The sequence below is a fragment of the Callionymus lyra genome, chromosome 8, assembly GCF_982586985.1.
Source record: "Callionymus lyra chromosome 8, fCalLyr1.hap1.1, whole genome shotgun sequence".
Classification (NCBI taxonomy): domain Eukaryota; kingdom Metazoa; phylum Chordata; class Actinopteri; order Syngnathiformes; family Callionymidae; genus Callionymus; species Callionymus lyra.
In genome coordinates this window covers 16,203,270-16,225,795 of record NC_141825.1, presented here as the reverse complement: position 1 = coordinate 16,225,795, position 22,526 = coordinate 16,203,270, and the positions used below count along the sequence as shown (strand labels likewise).

The following is a 22,526-nucleotide window of genomic DNA, read 5'->3' as shown; positions in this document are numbered from 1 at the left end:
AGATTATTTATCTGCACAATTGATACCTGAGGGCAGAAGGAAGTCACTTTGCCCACACATGATTTGCAAGCGGCCGCCTTCCCCGAGGACAGATGTGTTCTCGGGCGCAGAATCTGCTCCGTATTATCCCGCTGTAGCGCTGCGTTGCCTTTCGTCTCCCTTTAACATCATGCCTTCACATTCCTGCTGTTCCGTCTGAGGTTTACATATTTCTTCCTCAAGGGGGAGGGAGGAGGATAAAAACATATTTGAGTGGTAATCATACCCTCCTCACTGGGAAAAAGCCTTTATTCACACGTTAGGAGAGGAAGAAAGAGACGGCTTTGAAGGCATCAAATTTACCACTGATCACTCTTTAACCCCAAATATTTTACAGAGACTTTGATAGGAGGTGTAAAGCTACACTGCTTGATCTGACTACATGATGCCGCTTTAAAGTGACAGCGAGACCATAACAAGTCTTTCAAATAAGCCACTTTAAATTAAAGCTGACAGCTTAAAACAAACATGGGCAACCGCTTAATTAGTAAATGAAAGGAGATATTTCATTTCCTCGGAGTGTGAACGGGCTCCGAGTCTCAATGAAAGCTGGGAAGAGGTGAAGCCGGAGCACGGCAACAAAGGCAGCTAATGCCTCCCATACAGAATACCACTTTCACAGGAACCGTGTTCAAAGCTAGAGGTCTGGTGCCGTTTCCAATCATGGAGTTTTGACAAGAACTCGTCTTGATTACTCTCTACGCAGAAAAATACAATAAACCCGATCCTAACAAATAAAGGGAAGTTGTCACTTTGAATGCCTGAATATAATGGCATTAATAGATATAATGGCATTAATTAATTCACTGGAGATCTTCACAGGTAGTCTGAATATGTTGAAAAGCAAAGACAACATAATGAGTTGTCTTTGGCAGTACTTGGAACACGATTGTGATAAAGTTTTTGGCTAATAAAAAACTATATATTTTTTTAATATATAGTTAAGTTTTCATTGATTATTAAATACCATCTCTCATAGGCACTTTCAGCTTGTTTAGGTGGTCATTCTGCGGTTTCCTGAACTTGACTTATTTGATTGTTGTGTTGTCATCTAGAATTTCAGCCTGATTTACAATTTCCTCAACCCTTCATGTAGGTTCCTGTCGCCTCCAAACTAGGAAAATTCAACCACTATCTGTGCTCATGTTGCTGCCATAACAGTAACACGGACCATGGCTCTACAGGTTATTATACGACCACTAGGTAAATCGGGTTTCAGACTCATCAATGAGAGAAAAACATAGTAAACATTGGCAACTAAAGAACAATCTTTACCAAACTCTTCTCTTTGAGAGATTATTAGCACCAAAATGAGTAGGAAAGTCAAAAATTAGCATGATATGAAATCCCTTATAGCTAGCACATGTCAGGCTTCTGCAAAGTTCCAATCTAGAATGTTATTTTAAATTATTTAATTCCTAAATTTCATTTATCCCTTGTGCCATCTCTGGGTCAAGGTGACTGGGAAGCCAAAAACAGTCATGTATAGAAAAATACTCTAGGGAAGGATTCAAAATGATCAACTGTAAGTCCTAGTCTACTTCTTATTTAAATGATAATGAAATGTTAATAAGTTGTAAGTCGAGAGACATTCTCAATTCAGTTTGGCATTTTGCACTAGCCTACTGGGTAATAAGTAGTAGTAGCCTACCATTAAACTTTAGGATGAATTTTGACCCGCTGAAAACAGCTGACTAGGCGATAATCAGTCCGTGCTACTCGCTACTACGCTCGTCAATAGACAACGAATTGATAAAGTAACATAACTTTTGCCTGTTTTTTGTTACTTAAATGGGCTGTAAGCGGTATAATGTTAGTATCAGATTGGTTGCACAGAGCAAAACATAACATTAACCGCAATGCACATCTAAATGGTGCGTTAGAGCAGGACCCCGCTCGTGCGATACACATTTAAATAATTCAATTAAAGGTAGCGAGAAATGTGCTCGGATATTCCCTTCACAGCAGATCTTTGGCGATGAAATATAAAACCGAGCTGCCAGTGTTGTTTGTGAGCTCTTGAGCTTCGTGCAGACATACCATGCAGGTCTTATCTGTGAATTAGCTCAACCTTGCAGATTCTAGTTGGTGAAATTGCCTGTGTTTTTAAGAGTAGCTGGCTCTTTTCCTCGCCTCAGGTCATCGCAGCAGAATATATTGAGCGCATTATGGATATGAATCCTGGGCCTAGACATGCAGCACAAGGGTCATTCGCTCTGAGGCTCTGTGTTAGTTCCACAGTCCGTTGCCATAAAGCAATAATGCACATCCCTGTTAACTTTTCCTTTTTTCGCACAGACAGCTGGATGAGTATAATTGAATATTATGTGCTGTGGGGAAGTATAATTTCCAGGCTACTTAAGAATTTCCTGTTTTTGTTTTCGGTGAGACACAAGAGAGATATCAACAAACTTCATTTGTTTCCCACAAACGAGTAGACGTGACGCGTTAGCCTCGGAGCAACACAGAAGATCACTGCCGAGATGTTTGTTGTTGAGAGAGAAAACATGACGACGAGACATTAATATAGGATGTTACTGCGATGAAGAGGCTTGACACACAAAAGACAAACAATCACTTAATAAGTTATTATTTAAGTTCCATCCATTATGTGCTTATATCTCAGCCACATATGCTGAACATCTGACCTTTTACATCTTGAACTATATGTTATTGATTAGTGATTCTTCTTTGTTTACTGACAAAACAGCGACAACACAACTTATTTTAGCCTAAAAAAAAACCCCACAAGTTTTGTTGCTTCTTGCCTCTGGCAAAAATATCAAACAACAGCTACGTGAAGTCTGGGACAAAATCCACCTCTCAAAGGGGAATCGAGTCTGGGGCCAAAACTTATGTAACTGGGATTTTTTGAGCAAAAACAAAATTGCACCTGAACCTGAAACTTCACTCACATTTTGTAGTCTCCAGGATCAAACACGTTGTAGCAACAATCTCATTAATGCTTTCCCAAATATATGACTAAATGCCAAGGAAGTGAATCTTTATTAACATCTTTAAAAGATTAACCTAAATCCTCCAATTGCATATATGAAGAAGGGATGTTAAAATAACAACAAAAGTGGTTTTATACTTCCTGAATTACAGCCAGAGGTTAGGAAAAAAAAAACATATTTCTGTCTTCCCGGGATAAGTGGAACATATGTACAAATACTGTATAAATAGCTTTCTAATCATTGAATAGTCAATATCAGTTTAAATCTGCCTTTAGTTGAAATTAGGTCACACCAATTAATTAATAACAATTGTATTATGTTTATCAATGATTTTAATAGCTAGTTTGATCAATATTTGCGTCTCATTTTTACGAAATATTTCCAACAATCTTAATGGTTTGCATTGTAGTTTTTTTAACCTGATTTCCTGTCAAATTAAATCAAATTTACTATATTTTCAACCGAGTTTGAACTTAATTTGACATCCAAGATTCCCCAGGCAGAAGGCAGCAGTGTATTTGTGGTCAACAAAAAAAAAGAAGCTGTTTACATACATACAAATGCTTTGAAAACACGAGTTAAAATACCTTCTCGTCGTCTTCTTCCTCATCACCCAAGCCCATGTTCACCTGGAGAGAAGAGAAAGAGAGCGGAGGGTGACTTAAAGCGATCGGGACATGTGGGCATTGGAGCATTTTTAACAAACACCGAGTAATGAAATTTTCTTTGAGTACATTCACCCCTATTGGGAGAGGCTTGTTTCCATAGAGACTGCATCAGAGGGGTGACCTCACACAAAAGCACAGGTGATGGAGGGCCTTCCTCACAAGAGCACTGTCACACCAAAGCAATCTCATTTCTCCACAACATAACAGCAAAACAGAGCGAGGAAGAGGAAGAGAGAGAGAAAAAAAAAAAAACACGTTTAATTCGGATGCTGTTGCCTAGATCACTTTATATCAAGTCATCCCTGACCCCGACTGTGGCGCACGATGTGACATTGCCTGGGAACAGAGCTGTGTCGTTGTCGGCCAGAGGGTCACGCGGGGGGTGACAGAGTCCCTGCACTGGATTTGAGGGAGCGCCACAGCTTTAACATTGCCCAGGGACGGCGTGTTCGCCAGCAGCCGTAAACACCCACCCTGGGATGGAGACGTTGTTTGGTACGGGGTCGTGGTGGTAAAACGGGGGTGGTAAAAATGTGTGAACAACATTAACCTTCACAGACGTGGAGGGTAACACGAGACAAAGGGGAGATAATGCCGTGTTCTTGTGGCACATGTGGCCAGACCATATCAGCAGACTTTGTGTTAAAGAGATTAAATTCCTGGTGGATTTGTATGTTTTATTGAGAAACTAAAGACGGTGTAGAAAATTGTTTCTGCAGTTTTACAGCGGCATTATTTTATAGATTCTCACAATGGTTCATGGTTCAATGAAGACTATATTCAAGGCGGATGAATTAGCTCAAGATAAATGTGTCCGATAGAACAAAACATGTCGCGTTATTTGAGCTCACATTGTCTTCCGGGCTTGAATTGCAATACATTTTAGATTTCCCAAGTGGCTTTGCAGGACAGGATGGTGGACTGGTGGCTTTTGAAAATGTTCTTTCAATGAGTTTGCATCCGCATACTGCACTTTCATCGATATTCCAAAGGTTGCCGGTTGATTACTGAATTGTCCACCGACACATGAGCGTGAACGCTTGAGAATCTATCGCTGACCCCTGGAACCATTTGTGTAAGATTCTCATCAGGGACAAATCTTTGGCCCAACACAGAATTAACTAACTCCGAAAACTTAACATGGTCTTCTCCACATGGCCTCCACTGATGTCTGATCATCACTACACATGACACCGGTCCACAAGTGGTGCAACAAGGTTGGTTTGGGAAAAGGCAAAAATAAATTAACAGGAAGAAGAACAAAACTTGCCACAATTAGCGAGGTGTCTTTGAACGCATCGTGGCAGTTTTCCACGGTTTGAACTTTTTGTTTAGGAGACACATTCTGATTTAATATGATTTGTAAGTTAGCTAGATTAGTTAACATTTTTATGCTAAAAATGACATCTTTATTTCTGGAATTACATCCATATGACACCCTCACTATATTTATCCCTAACTGGATTTCTATTATATACTGTACCTAAAATTGTTAAAATGTTTAAAGTTAAAGGTATAGTTAAATCAAAATTCAAACTTCACAAATTCTCTACTATCATCTTAAAATACAGTATTGTTAATGGTTTTCCCGAAAACAATTATAATATAATGTTGAGCCTTCAATACAAGATGGACGTCACAGGCGAGCACCAAGAGGCAAGAGGGGTTTTAGGGTATTTAGGGGTTTCAATTAACAGTACCCCCGATTTAAATGTTATGTTTTACCAAGGCTGGGTGAAACCAAGCTATAGAAAATAATTAAACTCAAAAAATCATAAATCCCAGCAGCCTAACTCTCCTGTTAGATTGTCACTTTCGCTCTTGATGACTTGATTTTTTATCACAGATTCTGATTATCTCCACCTACCTGCACTTTCTTCTTCGCCTCTGGTGAACCCTTCACCTCATACCACCACCATTAACAAGAAGAGCTGATGCCATTCCATTCTCATTTCACTTCACTCCCATCTATCAATAGAGTAAACCTCACCACCGCCTTCATACGTGTGCAGCACTACCCTCACATACTTCTTAGATGCTTCTCATTAATAATGTGCTTCATGTGAATAACAAAAGTCAGTGTAACCTACCAGATCCTGGTTGGAGGTGGCTTTCAGTTTGGAGTACTGGAAGTAGTTCAATCCGATGAGCAGAAGCAGGAACAGAGGAAGCATGAACATCTCGCAGTTCCACACCGTCACCAGGAAAATCTGAGCAGGCAGAATATGATGGATTTAGTCGTGTTTTAAATCTCCCCGAGCGAACAAGATACTGTTAAGCTTCTGAGACTCACAGCTGATGGCAGCAGATTTGATTCTTTACGCTCTTCTGAGAGCCACAATTATTTTACAGTTTTAACGTCTTAAAGTATTATTACTGTACACTAAAAGCATCGCCTCGGCAGGATGCTGAGTGAAATCTGAGACTTAGCGAGTCCAGATATCCCACATTTTAACAAGCACATCAAATCCTCTATTCAAGAGCAGAACGGCTCACTGACGGGGCCACACTGGAGAGGCATTTGCAACATTTACCCCCTCCATGGCGAGGATACTGAGAAAAGCCAGGACCCCTCGTTGGAATAAGATGGATCACACTGAATGAGTAATCCCTCATAATTCTGTAAAGGAGTGTTGCTAAGCACGTCTCACAACACCCACTGCATTTCACAGCAGAGCACTAATTGGACGGCTGCATTTAAACCCATTTAGTGACACTCTAATGAGGGTCTGCGACTGGAAGGATCGGGAATGTTTGGGGAGGATCACACCAGCGGGTTTTTTTGTCGCGGCTGAAATAAAAATGTCCTCTGAATGCAGCCACCTCAAACTGACATTACGGGTAGAAATATGCCAAAATACCATATTGTAAATATAATAAAATACATATTTATAAGTAACACTTGTCTAATATATTTATACAAGAATATGAATCAACTTAAAAAGGTTAATACAAATTAATGAATAATTATTAGCAAGCGATTCAATATGATTAAACTTTGTCGCTAAATAAACACTTGTTAAATAGCTTACCACATAAAAGGATAACTGTTATGCAAATGTAGTTGTTGAATAGAAAATAGTTGAGAACAATAGAAACTTAGTTATAACCGTTACTGGTGCAGATGTCCACCTGCATGATGTGCTCGTCATTTCAATTCATGTCAGAAACTTCAATACATTTTCTATTATAAGATAACTAAGAACAGAGTTAATTGGTTAAGACTTGTATCCAACCCTAAAGTTTTGAGCAAAAATCCAGTATTCACGCATTAAAATAGCTCATTAGATTTACCCTTTTAAAACAACAATTATAATCACGTCGCCTGGGGATATTTTGATTTCATGGCGACAAAATGGTTCAAAACAAAACGTGAGTGAGTGCTTTTGTCCCTTTTCCAAAATTAAATGATTTATTCAGTATCTGTTATTCAACATTAATGTGAGTTTTTGACTGTGTATTCAAAGTTTAACTGTCAATCCTGCACTTTTATTATTTCTCTGCACTATTTAGAATGGTGTGGTAGGACTCAGCAGTCCCCGTTGGCTTGCCGACCATGGCAGCTTGAGTTGAAACAAACTAAACACCACAACCAGCATCTTATTATTGAAATAAAATCACTTTCCAACTCATTTTCTAACTTGATCAACACTCTTCAAATTGTGTTCTCCATCTTAACCTCTCCCAGTAAACTGATTGACAGTTTTAAAGTGAGGAACATGGGATTCATCAATGGAAAACTTTTCACTCAATGTACTATTTAAATTAATTCAATTGCCTCAATGAACATTTAGGAGTTATTAAAGTAAGAAACCAGCATAACCCCGGACACCTGCCTGCTCCGTGTTCAGGCAGTGTTACTGCAAAAGTGCTGCGTAAAGTTTTAAGATGGCCTTTGAATTTTCTAGATACGATAAACCAGTGACAGGTATTTGAAATATGCATATAAAATCCACTTGTAAACGACAAGCTCGTCATAAAACTTTAAGTCGATGTTCATGTTTTGTGTCGCACTAATTATGCGAGATCTACGAAAACAACGGAAAGATAACAACATTCTAAATTAGATTCATCCTCCCTACGTTCTGATCTTATCTACTTCTCTGAACCCAGTTGACAGTAGCAATGTGCCGGCTCAGCAGAAAGAGCTGGAGGCAACTTGGAGAGCAAACAATATGTTGGAGTTAACGCTGAGACAGGATGTGAAACGGTGTGGCCTTCAGGCCTCCATCGCAGCGTACTAAAGAGCAGACGGCGCCTGTCATAGCGGCCGTACGGTGTCGGTGATTGTTGCTCTGGGGGGCTGGTGTACCTACTGCCACGGCCAGGCCCAGGTTCAAACGGACCACCAGGGAAGGTTGAACGATGAGTAATGCGGACACTGGTGAAGCTCCGGCGCCCAGGGGTTCACCTCCTAACACGCGGTGCTAAGGTGACGCAGGATGCTCGCACGGTGGGCTGGTTACCGTTTACTCCGAATGAAACGGTCGCCATGTTCATCATAAGACCTAATTTGTTGAGCATGTGAAGCCGGCGAACTGCGGGAAGCGTCGGACAAATAAGGTAAACAATGAATATGCATGATGCGCTGCGGCGGCTGCGGCTGCATCTTTCCCCGAGTTATGAATAACCTACGTCACGTGTTGTCACCCCGAAATCCCGAGAGGCTATCGCAAAGCGACTCCTCTCGCCACCCCCCGATGGAATTCAGCCGGCTGCTGGACAGGTAAGCCTGTCATATTCCCCGGTATCCTCGGAAAAAAAAAAAGGGGAAGAGAACAGGCGGGGGGAATGTGCTGAGAAACTGACATGAGCCCAGCAGGAGCGTTGAACCCCCTTGCCCTCCCTGCAAAAGCTGCTACATTAACCACTAAAGTCTAATTGCTTGGTCTCTGTCTTCCTGTGCGAGTCAACAGAGGGAGCCAATTCATTTCCGCCCAGGGAGCCGGCAGAGAGAATCTGTCACAGGTATTCATAATCGCCCACTAATGCAAATTTTCTGCTCGCCGCGTTCTGGCTCGGTGGACAAGATAAAAAGCCTACAGAAATACAATGCCTGGTGTCTAAACTGAGTGCTTAAATGAGGGTATAAACCAAAACTGTCAGAAATATCTCCTCAAATCCTCCCTCACGGTTTTGTCAGCCCATGTGTTCGGGATCTACACGGGTTTTTAACACTAATAAAAATGATGGAGGGAAACATCTGGGTAGAGCTTGGATTCCTTCACTCAGGCGCACCGACTGAGACTCTGCCGTCAGATATCCTGCAGTAATGAGCAGAGGCAGGACTGAAACCCACCCCCCTCCCGCTGCTTCGGCCCCCCCGTCTCGTCACATTCCTCGGAGTTTCTGTGTAAAGGAGACAGAACTAATACTGAGCTAAGTGGTTTATGTTTTATTATCCACAAGACGAGTGATTAAGGGGAGAAGTCCAACCTCCAAGACGTCATTTTTTTTGTAGGGAAAAAAATCCACAAAAATTGTGACCACAGACACAGTGTTTTGGGGATTTTTTCCATCAAAAGTTTTTAAAAAATCTATTCAAATAATTTCAGGAGGCAACTTTTTGTATTTGTACCACTGACTCCTGGGTTACTTTACAAGGTTGACATCCTTTTCTTTTTGGCTTCGTTTTCTTGGCTTTTCAAAAGGTTCGTTTGAGTTTGTTTGTTACTGTCTGAAAAGATATATATATATATAGAGTATATATACTGTAGCTTACTTCAATAAGTAGCCACGCCCTCTTATCTACCAGATCATCAAGTCCATAAAACACTGAATCACTCACAACCACTGACTTTGTCATCTACAATACTGCCCTGCCCTCAAATTATTGCACATTCTCTTTTCATCTCTGCGTTTTATCTGATCCTCTGAAACCTACCTCGTCTTCCGTCTCAGAGAGTGAACATAGTCACTCCGAAGAAGGTCCCTTTTACTCCTGGACTCTGTCAATGTCAATAAGTTGGGATCATTGCTCCAGGTTACCTTAACAATTCAGGTCTTTGCCATGAAGGTTCCAGAATCACCTTACTTAGTGATCAATATACTATTGATCTTTTCGCTCCCTACTCTTCATTCATCCTTTCATTTCAAACACTCATTTGCTATATACAGTACTTCACACAACGGGCTGGGGACATCCTGAATTGGTCAAAGTTTTTTTTTCCCACTTAGCTAATGTTAAAAACTGTGTGTGTCTATGTGGGTGTATAACTTACCAACTTATGAAAGTGGGTAAGAATCAAGTAAGTTTGTAAGCCTCAACCCAGTTGGTTGAACATCTTGAACACCATTATTAACACCTAAAGTTATATAAAAAGGAACAAAAAGTTAACATAATATTAACAGTGATAATAACCAGAGCTGCTCTTACAATGTAAGGTAGGAACTGGTCTGTCACATCTTTTGCAACACAGTCAAGAGAGACTCATATATCCTGATATATTAAAATAGAGCAACGTTTCTTCTGTGTTTTTTTCTGATGAAGTTAATCTGTGAGCCAACATCTTTTGATGAGGAAAATGACGACTAATACATCTCACTTCCCAGGACCGGCTGAGAAAAGAAACACGATAAAGCGTTAACAACGTCAACAGCTTGTAATGGAGAAACAAGGAAACATGTCTGGGAGGAGACAAACTCCCTGGACAAACACCATTTAGCTGAAAAATGTCTGTATGATTATGCGTGAGGGGCGGGGGGGGGGCTGGGGAGCGAAAAAAAAACAATGAATTAATAAAAACTATTAGCACGCGGTGGCGGAGATGATGGAGATGCACTCTCCTTAGCCACCTGTAAGCACTCGCAGAAGAGGGCAGAGCCGGGCAGAGCAAGTCTGCTGGCAGAGGTTAAGAACAGCCTGACAGAATTGTTTTATAGTGCCATTAATATGATTCTACCAAGTGCATTCAGCGCCTTCTCATGCAGATCCCCTGGCCGGTGCAATCTGGCACCTAATAATAAAGCACTCAGCGATTAAAAGTGTGAATAAAATAACTTAAAGCTGAGCAAGCACGGCAGCTCCCGCCACCCGCAATCTCCTGGGAGGGAGGGAAGGGGGGGTAGAAGATCGTCTCAGGAACAAAGGGACAAAGACTTCCCAGATTCTTCCATCCTGTAAAATGATTAACTGTGCACAACCTTTTGGAAACCGCTCGTCAGAGAAGACTCCAGCTGCCAAATCCACTTTTATCTTTGCTCCGCAATAAAAGCATAACAAATATGAGCATCACAATAACTGCAGCGTTTATGGGAATATCAGATGTCGGAAAGCAAGACTATAAACCACCGGCAGTATGTCAAGATTAAACTCTGTTTATCCTTCAGGTGACAGTGTACTTTTTAATATCCCAAATCTACTTGAACTAAAGCAAAACAAGCAGCCATCTTGTTCACTACTTTGTTCAAAAGTAGCATGTCCACTGGGGCGCAATATTCAAACTGATGTTGGAAGTTTAAACCACAGATCAGTTCGATTATTAAGAGTTTAACTCGCATCTAAACTTCTCCTCAGATTCTTCTCTGTAACTAATAAGTAATACGTTTTCATGCGAGGTTTAGCGGAGTTAAATAAATAAATAAAAACTTTATCAGAAACAATTACTGCCATAATCCGTCACCTAAGACAATAATTATCTAAATTTTTGTTAAAATTCTTTTTAACAGACTTTGTTTACCAGCCCTTATTCAACCAACTTCTCCCACAATTCACAGCACTTGAGTCCAAGTCACTACGAGAATTAAATAGTGGTATTACAACAGTGCTAAACAATGGAAATAACAATTAGAGGTATAGTATGTCCTGAAGAAATCAAGAAACCTATCATATTCTATAATGTGTTTTGAATTAGGCCTATTGTTTCCATGCACACCATAAGGTATCATTTATCTTAACCATGAAGTCACTCAAATACAGACGTCTCTCAAACGATGTTCAAGTTCTAAGTAACAACAGTACTGTTCTTCCAGGCAAGGATTACACACACATCAGTATTTTGCCAAAGAAGAACAACAAAATAAGCTCTTCTATATTGTTTCTTCAAGCACTGGAGACTAGTTTGAGGGGGGGTGGGGGGGTTCAGGGATGTCGAGCATTAAAGTAGAAAACGCAGAGCAATGAGACATGTAATTTGTGTTGAGCGGGGCCCAGCACAGGGACAGGCTTTCAGGGGGTGTCAGAGGCAAAGGAAGCCCAGATAAGATTTCTCTTCAGGGCAGGTAGGGTGTGTGTGGGCAGCTCGGACGCTCGCGGCTACTGCTGAATAAATATTTCACATACGCTCAGCTCAAGTCTTATCGACTGGGGATGGGGAGACGGCATAAGGGGTTAGAAACAAGGCGCTCGGGAGAGAGCGCTGGAAAAGATTTTATTCTTCAATTAAGTCCTAATAGATTTCAAAGAAACTACCTAATCCAAAGTTAGAATTAAACCTTTTTTAACTTGCTCTTTCCACTGTTCATTTAAAGGCAAGAGGCAGAATATTATCATCATTTTAAAGTTAAAATTTTGTATTGGATAATAAAATAAAAAACATTTTAAATTCAAGAATTTGTTCGACTTAAGTCTATTCTTGTTATCCTGTTTATACATGGGTTGCATATATTATTAAATATAATAGGTATTACAAAATAATAACTCAGAACTAAAAAAAAGTTTTGTTTTATGTTGAATAATATATTTAAAAAAATATTGAATATTAAAATTGTTGTTGCTAAAAAGCTGCATTTAAAGTGGAAATAAATTCCCAAAAAGGGTTGAAATAATAGTTTGAAGTCTTAACAGCGTGTTCACTGACTTCCTGCGCTGAACTTTTAAAAGTATCTTATTGTACTTGGAGATTTTTGTGATTCCTGGACCTTTGAATGCAGATTTTTTTAACCCCCAAAACTAGTAAAACTTAATCATATTTTTCAATGTGTTAAGGACCACTTAACTTCAAAAAATGGTTACTCAGTTCTGTAAATGAAACCCATTTTTTAACCACATAATTACATTTCTAACCTCTTTTTTAATTTAGCAATGGAAGCATTTCATTTTAAAAATCCACAATGTTTTGTGTTAGTTATACTTTAAAGTAATGCAAAAATACAAAATGTGTGTTTTCACAGCATCACAAAGTCTCCACCACCACCAGTGTCAACACGGGCCCCATGGTGCCAGTCAGTGGTGGCTACACTGACCCGGCACGCCAGCGCCGTCCACTGCGTTTAATCCATGTCGGGAACGTTAACACCGAGCAACCTCCTGGGAGACAAATCTGCCATGTGAGCCTTTTTTTCTCCCCCTGCGAGGAGGTGGCGAGGGAGAGGCATGGACTCCCTCTCCCTGTCAGCTCAGCTCTCATGCAGGTTAACACACCGGGGCCGTGATCGGCTCCAGAGAGGCCACACACGGAGGTGGATGGGTCGACCCCTCGGCCGCCCGGGGAGAGGCCTCGTCCCCCGACTGTGTTAGATGGCCGGTATGCTGAGGGCTGTATCGTGATACTGCCCACACAGACGCACGACACACACCCAGGCAGAGAAATAACAAGAACAGATGCACCGGTGAAAACCCTCACAGGTGTTGAGCACATTTCGAGGAGTGTGTTACCGATCCACGCTGCTAAATAAAGACAATTAATTCCACCAACAGCTTGAAGTTCATCCTGGAATTTTTATTTCACTATTTTTAAGTTGAGTCACGGGAAGGTAATTATGATACTAAAATAGTTTTGAGACACAAATTGAAAAGTTGTTGGACAACTTTTACCCACCATTGAACACTGAATTGCTTCAAAAAAGTAGAACATGTTTCTTTCTTTGTTTGTGAAACCAATTTGAAAAGAGGTCTAAATAAATATTATGGAGGGACTACTGATAATTTACCACATAATTACATTTCTAATCGTTAACTCTTCAGCAACAGAAGCTTTACATTCTAAAATACTTCCACATTGTTCTTGGTCGCTCCTTTATTTGAATGGAAAGCTGTTTGTTTAACCTCAGATGACGCTATGAAAAGAAATAAATAAAGTCAGACTCGAGTAAAAGCTGTCGGATAAAACCACCAAACATGTCATCTAACAATAACACTTGCAAGTAATCACGACGGCAGATGAATAATTGATAAACAGACCCAAAAACCGACAGATTCCCACTGATGTCCGTGAGAATTCCCACATTCATGGGGATGGAAAGTGAAGCCCCCACGAGACCACGGGGACGGACTCTTTCAAGTTGTGCTGTGTGAGAAAACAAGTTGACAAATCGCAGGCTTTCTTGACACAGTCGAAAAACACAACAAACCAGGAGATGTAAAAAAAAAAACCCTGACGCTTGATTATGGCTTCAGATCTGTGCACAGGTGCTCACTGGAGACCTCTGCAGCCAGATCTGACCTTGCCCTCCTGCGGGGAGTTTCTGTCAGACGTCCACCAAAAATGTGCCAGTTGCAGCTGCCAGGTGTGTCCGCAGCCGCACCGCATTAAACATTCATCAAACGTCATCTTTACAGCGTGTGATGGGATTCAATCAGCATTTCAGAGCCTGTCACAGCCACGTGTCAGGGAAGGAAAAAAAGCCTCAAATCCAGGTGACAGTAAGGTAAGTTTAAGTACTTAAATACTTAAAAAATGACAGCCTGGCTTGAAATCAGCATTCAAATTTAAATTATCCTCTTTTTTTTTATCCGTTTCATCAGAAGAAAAAAAAACTTCTGAACAGATTAGCTCGCTCGGGTAATACTTGCTCCTTTAGCCTCCTTTCAAAGAAACTTGTGCTCAGAAAAAGGAGGATTTCATGACAAGTTGTTCCTGAAGGGGAAAGAAAGTGATCTCCCTCTTGCGTTTTGTACGGTGCAGTAGCGCCATCTACAGGTGCAAAGTGTGCCTGCCGCAGAGAACTCTGAGTGACCCCTTCCGCAGTGATGTATAGCACATTTATCTCGCTTGGTCTTGCTGGAAAAAAAAAAGCACATTCAAAGACCATTATTTCATGAAGATTTGGAGCTGTCACACTCGTCTCTCTTTGAGAAAGGAAACTGTTGTCAAACTTGAGCAACATCCCAGCCTCATTACTGTAGTGTAAACAATCTGAGGGGAGGAAAGAAAACCCTAAAAATTCCTTGTTTGTATTTCCGTTTGCTGATTAAAATGTTTATGAGCATTCGCCAGGAGTTTGTTTACATGTGTGCGAACGCTTCCCCTCTTTCTTGGTGGCGTGATATAATTAGACTATTTTAAAACACAATGATGCAAACAAACACACTGTGAAGAGCTAACCCTGGCGGATTCTTTTTCGCAACACTGTGACAATAAGAAACACCCCATAAACCAAACATGACTTTAATCCTTCAAATCCTCGCTCGTATGTTTTCCCGGAGACAAAAACTTTCCCCCTGATTTGAACAATTTGCCAAACAGCAGATTTTCTTCCCACATTTCCTTGGTAAACATGAACCCTTGTGTGAAAATTTGAATAACAACCTCTTCATAATGCATACGTGGATCTACATAAACAGGATAAAAACACAGGCAGGTCAGGCAGCCGGCCTGTGGGACTGAGTGATATAATGGAGTATTCCTGGTAAAGCACTACGCCGACATCCCGCAGTCCCTGTAGAAACCACAGCGGCGGTAATGCATTACAGGATGTATATGGTGTAAAAGGGAAGCGCTGGTCTGCCTCCTTGATAAATAATGTATCGTAATGTATATTAGAGCTACAAACCCACACAACTGCGGCGTTTCCTACCGACAAAGGCCCGGAAAAAAGTAGACAGTGGTACCATAATTATGCTCATGTGAGAGGCCATCTGTCAATGTCGCCAGCGGTTACCTTATTACCACTGCCTAAAGATATAAAGATAGGAGCGGGAGCTGCTTTCATTAAGACACACAGTGGTGCGCTGAACTAACTTAATTGCACGAGATGACAAGGAGGAGGCGCCGCTCTGTGCTTAGTATGATCGCGGTGGACAGAGAACTAGAGAATACCTCATTAATAAAGGACACAAAGATATAGATCAATATGTTCAAAAGTACATGTAAAAAATGTATATTTGCAGGACTTTAAATCAAAGTGTCTTTTATTTGTTCGGTTTTTTGTCTTTTTAGTCCTTAGTCTTTAAACATTGATCTCGAAAAGTGTGTTCGGTCAAATATGATTTGCAAACACTTGCAACCAAATATTTGGTCAATCTGCTGGGAGTCTAAAGTTAGTGGAAAGTCAAAATGGCAGATCAGGGATGATGAATTGTAGTGATGTGTTGATGAGGCCTCATAAAACAGGTGATTTTTAGAATCCCTTATTTGTCCCGCAAGGGGAAATTCGGTAGTGCTTTTGACAGCCATTCACACATACTGATGGGAGTAGGCTGCACACCTGCGCCAAGTCTACCATCAGGAGCAATCAGGGTAAAGTGTCTTGCTCAGGGACACAAAGACACAAGCTTGTCTGGAGCTGGGATTGAACCTGCAACCTTTTGGACTGCAGGCAACCACTCTACCATCTGAGCTATGACCTAATGATGAGTGCCATCTAGTGGCCATTCAAAATTCAGACACTGTATTGTGATAACCCATCATTTTTTTTTTTTTCTAATGGTGCTTCACTATTTGGGGTTGCATTCATTTCCATCTAGCCAAAGAACAAAGTACTTGTTTAAGTATCCAGGAAGAAAAAAGAAACAAAAAAGGAATTTCTCTCTAATGTAAAGTGAGAATTTTTAACTTTCACAGGTAACTCAAATCTTAATGGAGATGTAAAGGAATCATATTGGGCTACAATTCAAATGAAGTACTTCATAGTGGAACACTACAATATTAGTCGCAACCATGCCTCCTTCAGAAAGCTCCAAAAAGCAGTGAAAAGGCACATCACGGCATCAATGAACAAAAGTAATTTGAAAGCTAAAGATCTATAAAGTAAAAAAATAGATGAGATTATTATCTCTTACTGTGGTTGAGAAATCTCAGATGAGGTAAAGGAAGTATTGGCAGCACTATTCAAATACTTTGGGATGTTACAACCGAGTAAAGCGTTTTGGAAGGGTGCATTTAAAAACCTGTATCTAACCGAGAATAAGTCACAAATCATATCCTTCGTAAGCCCACTCTTGTGACTCTTCAGACTTGAAACAACACCGTCGATTCCAACATACTCCCTTGAAGTATAAATCATCTTTTGTACTATCAGGGGAAAACTTCTTGGTTCCAACCGTGTTGTAGAATGTAGCCTGGACCAGATTTATCCCAAACACCATCAAAGGAGTCAAAAGGTCTCCGTGTTAGTCCGACATTTGTTGCGCACTTACAGCTTTACTTACACTGATAACACTGGATGTGAGAAACCATGAAGTGTTATCATACAGCTGGCGGGTTTATTTCCGGACCTCGGTTGTTTACACTGAATGTTTCCATAAACATTTGACTAACAAAAAAAACTACATAAATAGTCTTAAGATACATTTGGTATTTACAGACGAAATATTAATCAACAACGCATTGTCGTAGGATTAAACAAAGATGAGGATAAAACCATTTACTGTAAACCTAATTAAACAAACAGTTATAAACAACACAAGGAGGATTTAAATTACAATAAATCATAATAAAATGGAAAATGTAAATATATGAAACAAAACGAATTATGTTCATTGAAAAATAATACATTATTCAAATGAATAAATACTCAGGAAAGATAGGTAAAAGTTAATGTGCTTGTTTTGAATATAAACAACATTTCGCCTTGATTTTAAAGTCTTCAAACACTGCAACTATTCTTTAAAAATATTCACAAACTTCTATTTTTATTTTTAAAATATTCCATGTTATAGTCAGTAAAAAATAACGGCTTATATATTGTAGATCCATCAACTGACTTCAAGATTTAGTGATTCTGAAGTTGAAAACTAGCAACATTCTTCCAAATCTTATATTTGAGCAGTTGTTTTTTCCCCTAGAGCCACTTTTCCTCAGATAATAAGTCAAGCAAACATGACAGCAGCGCGTCAGCGGAGTGTATTTTGTGTGCAGCACTACTAAACAGCGGGGCGAGCAGAAGTGGAAATGAAAGATTAGAGAGTGCCACCGCACACCTCCATCACCTGCAGAGGATCTAATTATAGGTGGGAGAAGATGGCCTCGTCCCGCTGACCTGTCACCTGTCAGTGAGCCTCTGCTACTATCCCTCCTGCCTCAGATGCTGCCCTATCTTCCTTTGTGTATCGCACCCTCGACCCAAACCGTCTCTCCGCTCCCTCAGCTCCAACTTTCTTTTCCCAGATAGCAGCCTGCCTCTCCTTCTATCCTCGTACAATCGCTCGCATTGTTCCTCGTCTTCCTGTCTGTGTGTCTTGCTGTTTCTAAAGTCTGTGATACATTGAGCCTGGCCGGTGCCTGGGGGGATTTGCACCTCAGGATCAGTGAGAAAGGCTTATAGAATACACCAGGTATGAATTGCATGTCATCCTGAGACAGCGCAGACAGAAGAAAAAAAGGTGTTGAAAGGGGAGTTCTTCACACACCCTGTCTGTGACCGCGTCCTCACCCTGACACGGCGCTGGCAGGGCTTTCATGGCGAGGGTTCGCTCTTAATCATGACATTACATGTGCGCGGCTGACGCAGGGATTCACCGGGTGATTTAGGATTATTTAAGATTAGGACCTCAGATCAAAATCGCCTCATTAAAAACATCCAAACACAGACATTTAAACAGGGCCTCAAATCTCAGAGGGAGAAAGTCACTCCGCTATCTGAGGAAGCTGAGCCCTGGATCGTCCTTACACCGTCCCGTCCCCCCGCCCAGGGTTAGGGGGCTTTGCCAAGAAGTCAGACGTACAAATGCCCCAACCTCACACTTTCAAACACACTCTGATGTCATCACAGGAGAAGCAAAGCCAAGTGGAGTTTGATTTAGCGGATAAAGAACTTCTATCACAAGCGATGACACAAAAAGCAGCCGCTTGCTTTCCCAGGGAAAGAAGAGGGGAGCGGGCACGGAGGAGGGCTAAACTTTCTCACTCACGGAAAATCAAAGCGATGACTTCGGGTTGCAGTGAAATGGGACAAAACTTGTTCGCCCTAAAGGCTCAGAGAGACTTCATTAACACGAGGCGCTGACTTACCAGGAAGGCTATTAGACTCCTTTGCGTGCTTTCCCATTGAAAGCAGCTTTTAATGTACTGTAACGTGTACAGAACTGCTGTGCTGATTTTTCGAACCCGGTATATATTCCTGGCCAGAACCTAATGGGAGATAATTTGGAGAGAAAACGCGGGTTAGCATCTTTGATATAATGTTTATGACAGCACAAAGAGCTTCACAGTCCAGTTTTCCGGATTGTAAAGTCAAATGTTAAATAGGGTAATTGAACACTACTTTGATTTTTTCACTTTATTAGCTTCATCTAACAGGGAGTTGTTTGCTCAGAACTATCGTAGAAGTGAAAACTTTTGGGAATGATAAGAAATAAAGAGGTTTATGAAGTTCATTACTAGATCCCAGCTACTTAGGGCAGGAGGCAGATCACACAATCCCACAAAACATCCAGAATCATCAATAAACCTGTATGATTTTCTGAGTGGGGAGGAAATCTGAGTGCGTGAAGGAAACCTAAACAAGCACTAGCAAAACAGCCCACTCAAAACCTGTTTAAACTTGAGTCCTTAATGTTAGCATTAGCATTTAAGATTCATAAGAATTTAGATTTAGAGGGGTTTAGGTTTGGAGTCTTACATTACATTAAAAAGTAGTTTTACATTACAGTCCCTTGAGTAATTAAGATAAGAAAAAAAGAAAATTGACATATAATATGTCAACTTAGATCTCCTTCTAATGTCTAACTAATTATACTAATAACTAATAATCACAACTTATAAAAGTATCTTTTAAAAATATATATTTTCTCACCAACCTTTTTGGAAAACTTGACATTTTCTTCTGTAAATTTTTCCTCCTTGGGTTGGAATGTTTTGATCCCAGCTCTGACCTAAACACAAATAAGGTGTCAAATAAAATAGGTGTTAAAAATCAATAGAACTGTACCTTATTGTAGACAATCTCTAGAGTCAGGGTGATGGTTCCTTTAGACGGGCCACTCAAGTCCTCTTTCTTTAAGAACAGAATGATCTGCTGGTCATTCTGGATCTGTTGAAAGGAAACACGTTTTTTTGTTGAAGTTTGGTGCCACATAACAAAGATGGCGTCCTCTGTAAAGAATTAATATTACTGGCTGAAAGACGACATCAGCGTGCATTGCTAGTAATGAGAAACTCACAGTGAGTAAAGGAACTGCCACTTTCCCCAAAACATTTGCTGCTTTGTCTCCATTTTCATCCATAACCGTCAACTCCACCACATCATGAATGTCTTTAATGGGACTGAGGATGAAAGTAACAGCATTTAGCAATAAGTGAACTAAAGTTTTTTTGCTCTCACTTCCACAAGTCACACGTACAAAGTTAGGGCTTTACTCCACTCGGGGTTGACAGTTTTGTAGATGGTGTGTGTCTGCAGTTTGCTGTTTCCCAGCTCGATGATGCAGAAAGGGTTGCTTTTTCCTGCAAATACATCATTTATGATTCAGAGAGACGGATTCTTTCAAAGTGTCGCTGACGTTACCGTTCAGGTCTGTAGTTGGAAGATCGTTGGCCTTTATGACCTTCACCTGGAGGAAGCCGACATCCCCCACACATCTGTAGCTGTTCTTCAAGCTCTGAAAGTCACATGTTTACACTCTTGTTATTGAAACACATCAACACGCATATTACTATTTAAATTCATGAACACGTATCATCGGTGGAAGAACAAAGTTTTGTTTAATTACACAGTTGGTGTTCAAAATACAATTGTCTTTGTGTAGTACAAAATATTGTATTACTGTATCATAAATCCTTATTATCTTAAATTTCAAAAACCAATAACTTGTTAAGGGCCTGCCAGGATTTATTGAGATGAAAATAATTTTCCCTGGGCAGCTTTTCAATCGTCATTTTCTTCTCTATGCAAAAGTCTTATGTCTTGCGATACTCAATACTTCATGAAACCTCATATGAGGTATCATGATACAGTGTCTTTATTTTGAAAGGGCCACTACATCTCACTCTGCATTAAATAAGTGATTAGAACATTATAAAACATTCTTAAATAACTAAATCTAGAGTGCCATCTAGTGGCAATATCAAGTCACCGTATTATGATACCTCATCAGCTGTTTCATGAAGCCTCAACCACCCACCACGTCCTGTTATCCATCTGCCAGGTGTTGTGAATGTAAAAAGGTAGTAAGAAGCGTATCATATTAATGTATAAAAGGCTAAATAAAATATTGTTTAATTGTAGAAACAACTTAACTAAGTTCTGAAAATAAAACTAAAATAAAATAAATATTTGTATTCAGGTTAAGGTGTTAAGATGAGAGGAAAAGGTTAATAATATTGGGAGGGTAACAAAAATTGATATGATTAAAGGGTTCTTTTTTTTATTTTATAATACAATTATTAGAAAATAAACTCCAATTATATGTATTATAAAAATAGATTGGAATGATTGGAAAATTGGATTATAGTGAAATCATTTACAATGAACTTTTATTAAAATAAATACATAAATACATAAAATACATAAATAAGGTAATATTGTGTAAAATAATGAAATTAATATTTTGTGCTGAAATATAAGTAAGTGAATTTAACAAAATAGCCAACATTGTAGTTGAAATTCAGCTCAGGAAAAAGGAGCAGCAAGATAGTGTTAAAATATTTGGAAGGACGTTAAAAGCTTAAACAAGTCTACAGCAGACGTTTTAATTGCACATAAAAGAGAAACATAATTCTCACACGAGTTAATGAACAGTTCCAGTGTTTCCTGCTCAAGTGCAACGACGATCTGTTCTAGTTGTCCACGTATGAACTCAACCTGTCATCAACTCACTCCAAAAGACTCACAAATTTCTCCATTATGGTTTTCCTCTCTTCAGATTTCTTCAACATGGCCGTCCCGATGTCCGAAATGGAGACGCCCCAGCAGGGTCGCAGGGTGACCAGAAACACCAGCCTGCCCTTTCCTGGGTCCAGATCATGAGTGTAGAGCTGCCGCTCATTATCGGGGAGTCTTGAGAGGTCGACCTCAAATCTGAGACACAAGAGGAAGATGGCTCCGGTGACGCTGGAATAAGGTCAACCGGTCGTGCGGTGGAGACCATGTGAGCAAAATTAACAGCGCCGGGCAGACCATACTCACATTCCCCACGACTCTTCTGCCTTCCTGCCTCTCTTGGAACACACCTCCACCTGCAGAGGCTCCTGGTTATCTTCAAACTGATTGAAGTCAAAGCGTTCTCTCCACTGGGGGTTGGCCTGAATGCAAAGGTTCTGGGGGGAAATGAAGACACGGGTTCAGCTTATACGACGGTGTTGAAATCCCACACACACACACACATATTGAAGGTAATGTCAAGTTTAATGCATTATCAGACTGAGCAGCTTCGGCCTGACAGGTGGATTAAGCCCTCATTCGGTCCGACTAGAAAGAGGCAGAGAAGGAGAGGTGTGTGTTGAGCGCGCCTCTCATTGTGTGCGCTTGTATGTGCACACGTCAGTGGCCACGCTGGGATTGTAAACACTGACAGCTTCCAATTAGAATCAGCTTTGTTCAACAAACAAACAAACACGCGGCGAGGAAAGCGGAGGGGTTTACAAAGAAATGACACGGCAACACAAGACAAGCGCGGCGCCGAATCGTCAGGGGGGCGGCCAACAAGTACAGGTAGATGAGCAGGGCATGCTGGGTATGCAAATGAAGGCAATGAAGCCCAGCACCCGAAGCAAGAGAGAGAATTGAGTGGCAGCCTCGCCCGGTCTAATGAGCTGCCTCTGCC

The 22,526-nt window shown here is 40.5% G+C and overlaps 1 protein-coding gene across 1 annotated transcript in view; it reads right to left on the bottom strand.

Moving 5' to 3' along the window:
• The window catches only part of mctp2a (multiple C2 domains, transmembrane 2a), a 47,195-nt gene that overhangs the window by 12,113 nt on the left and 12,556 nt on the right, over positions 1 to 22,526 (bottom strand). The window contains exons 10-19 of the mRNA XM_087797959.1: positions 21,890 to 22,020; positions 21,595 to 21,781; positions 20,270 to 20,363; positions 20,106 to 20,208; positions 19,926 to 20,028; positions 19,694 to 19,795; positions 19,563 to 19,637; positions 18,775 to 18,894; positions 5,755 to 5,874; positions 3,584 to 3,625 (exon numbers count right to left, since the gene is read on the bottom strand). Coding sequence (XP_087654085.1) covers positions 3,584 to 3,625; positions 5,755 to 5,874; positions 18,775 to 18,894; positions 19,563 to 19,637; positions 19,694 to 19,795; positions 19,926 to 20,028; positions 20,106 to 20,208; positions 20,270 to 20,363; positions 21,595 to 21,781; positions 21,890 to 22,020 — 1,077 coding nt within the window. The remainder of the gene's footprint in view (positions 1 to 3,583; positions 3,626 to 5,754; positions 5,875 to 18,774; positions 18,895 to 19,562; positions 19,638 to 19,693; positions 19,796 to 19,925; positions 20,029 to 20,105; positions 20,209 to 20,269; positions 20,364 to 21,594; positions 21,782 to 21,889; positions 22,021 to 22,526) is intronic.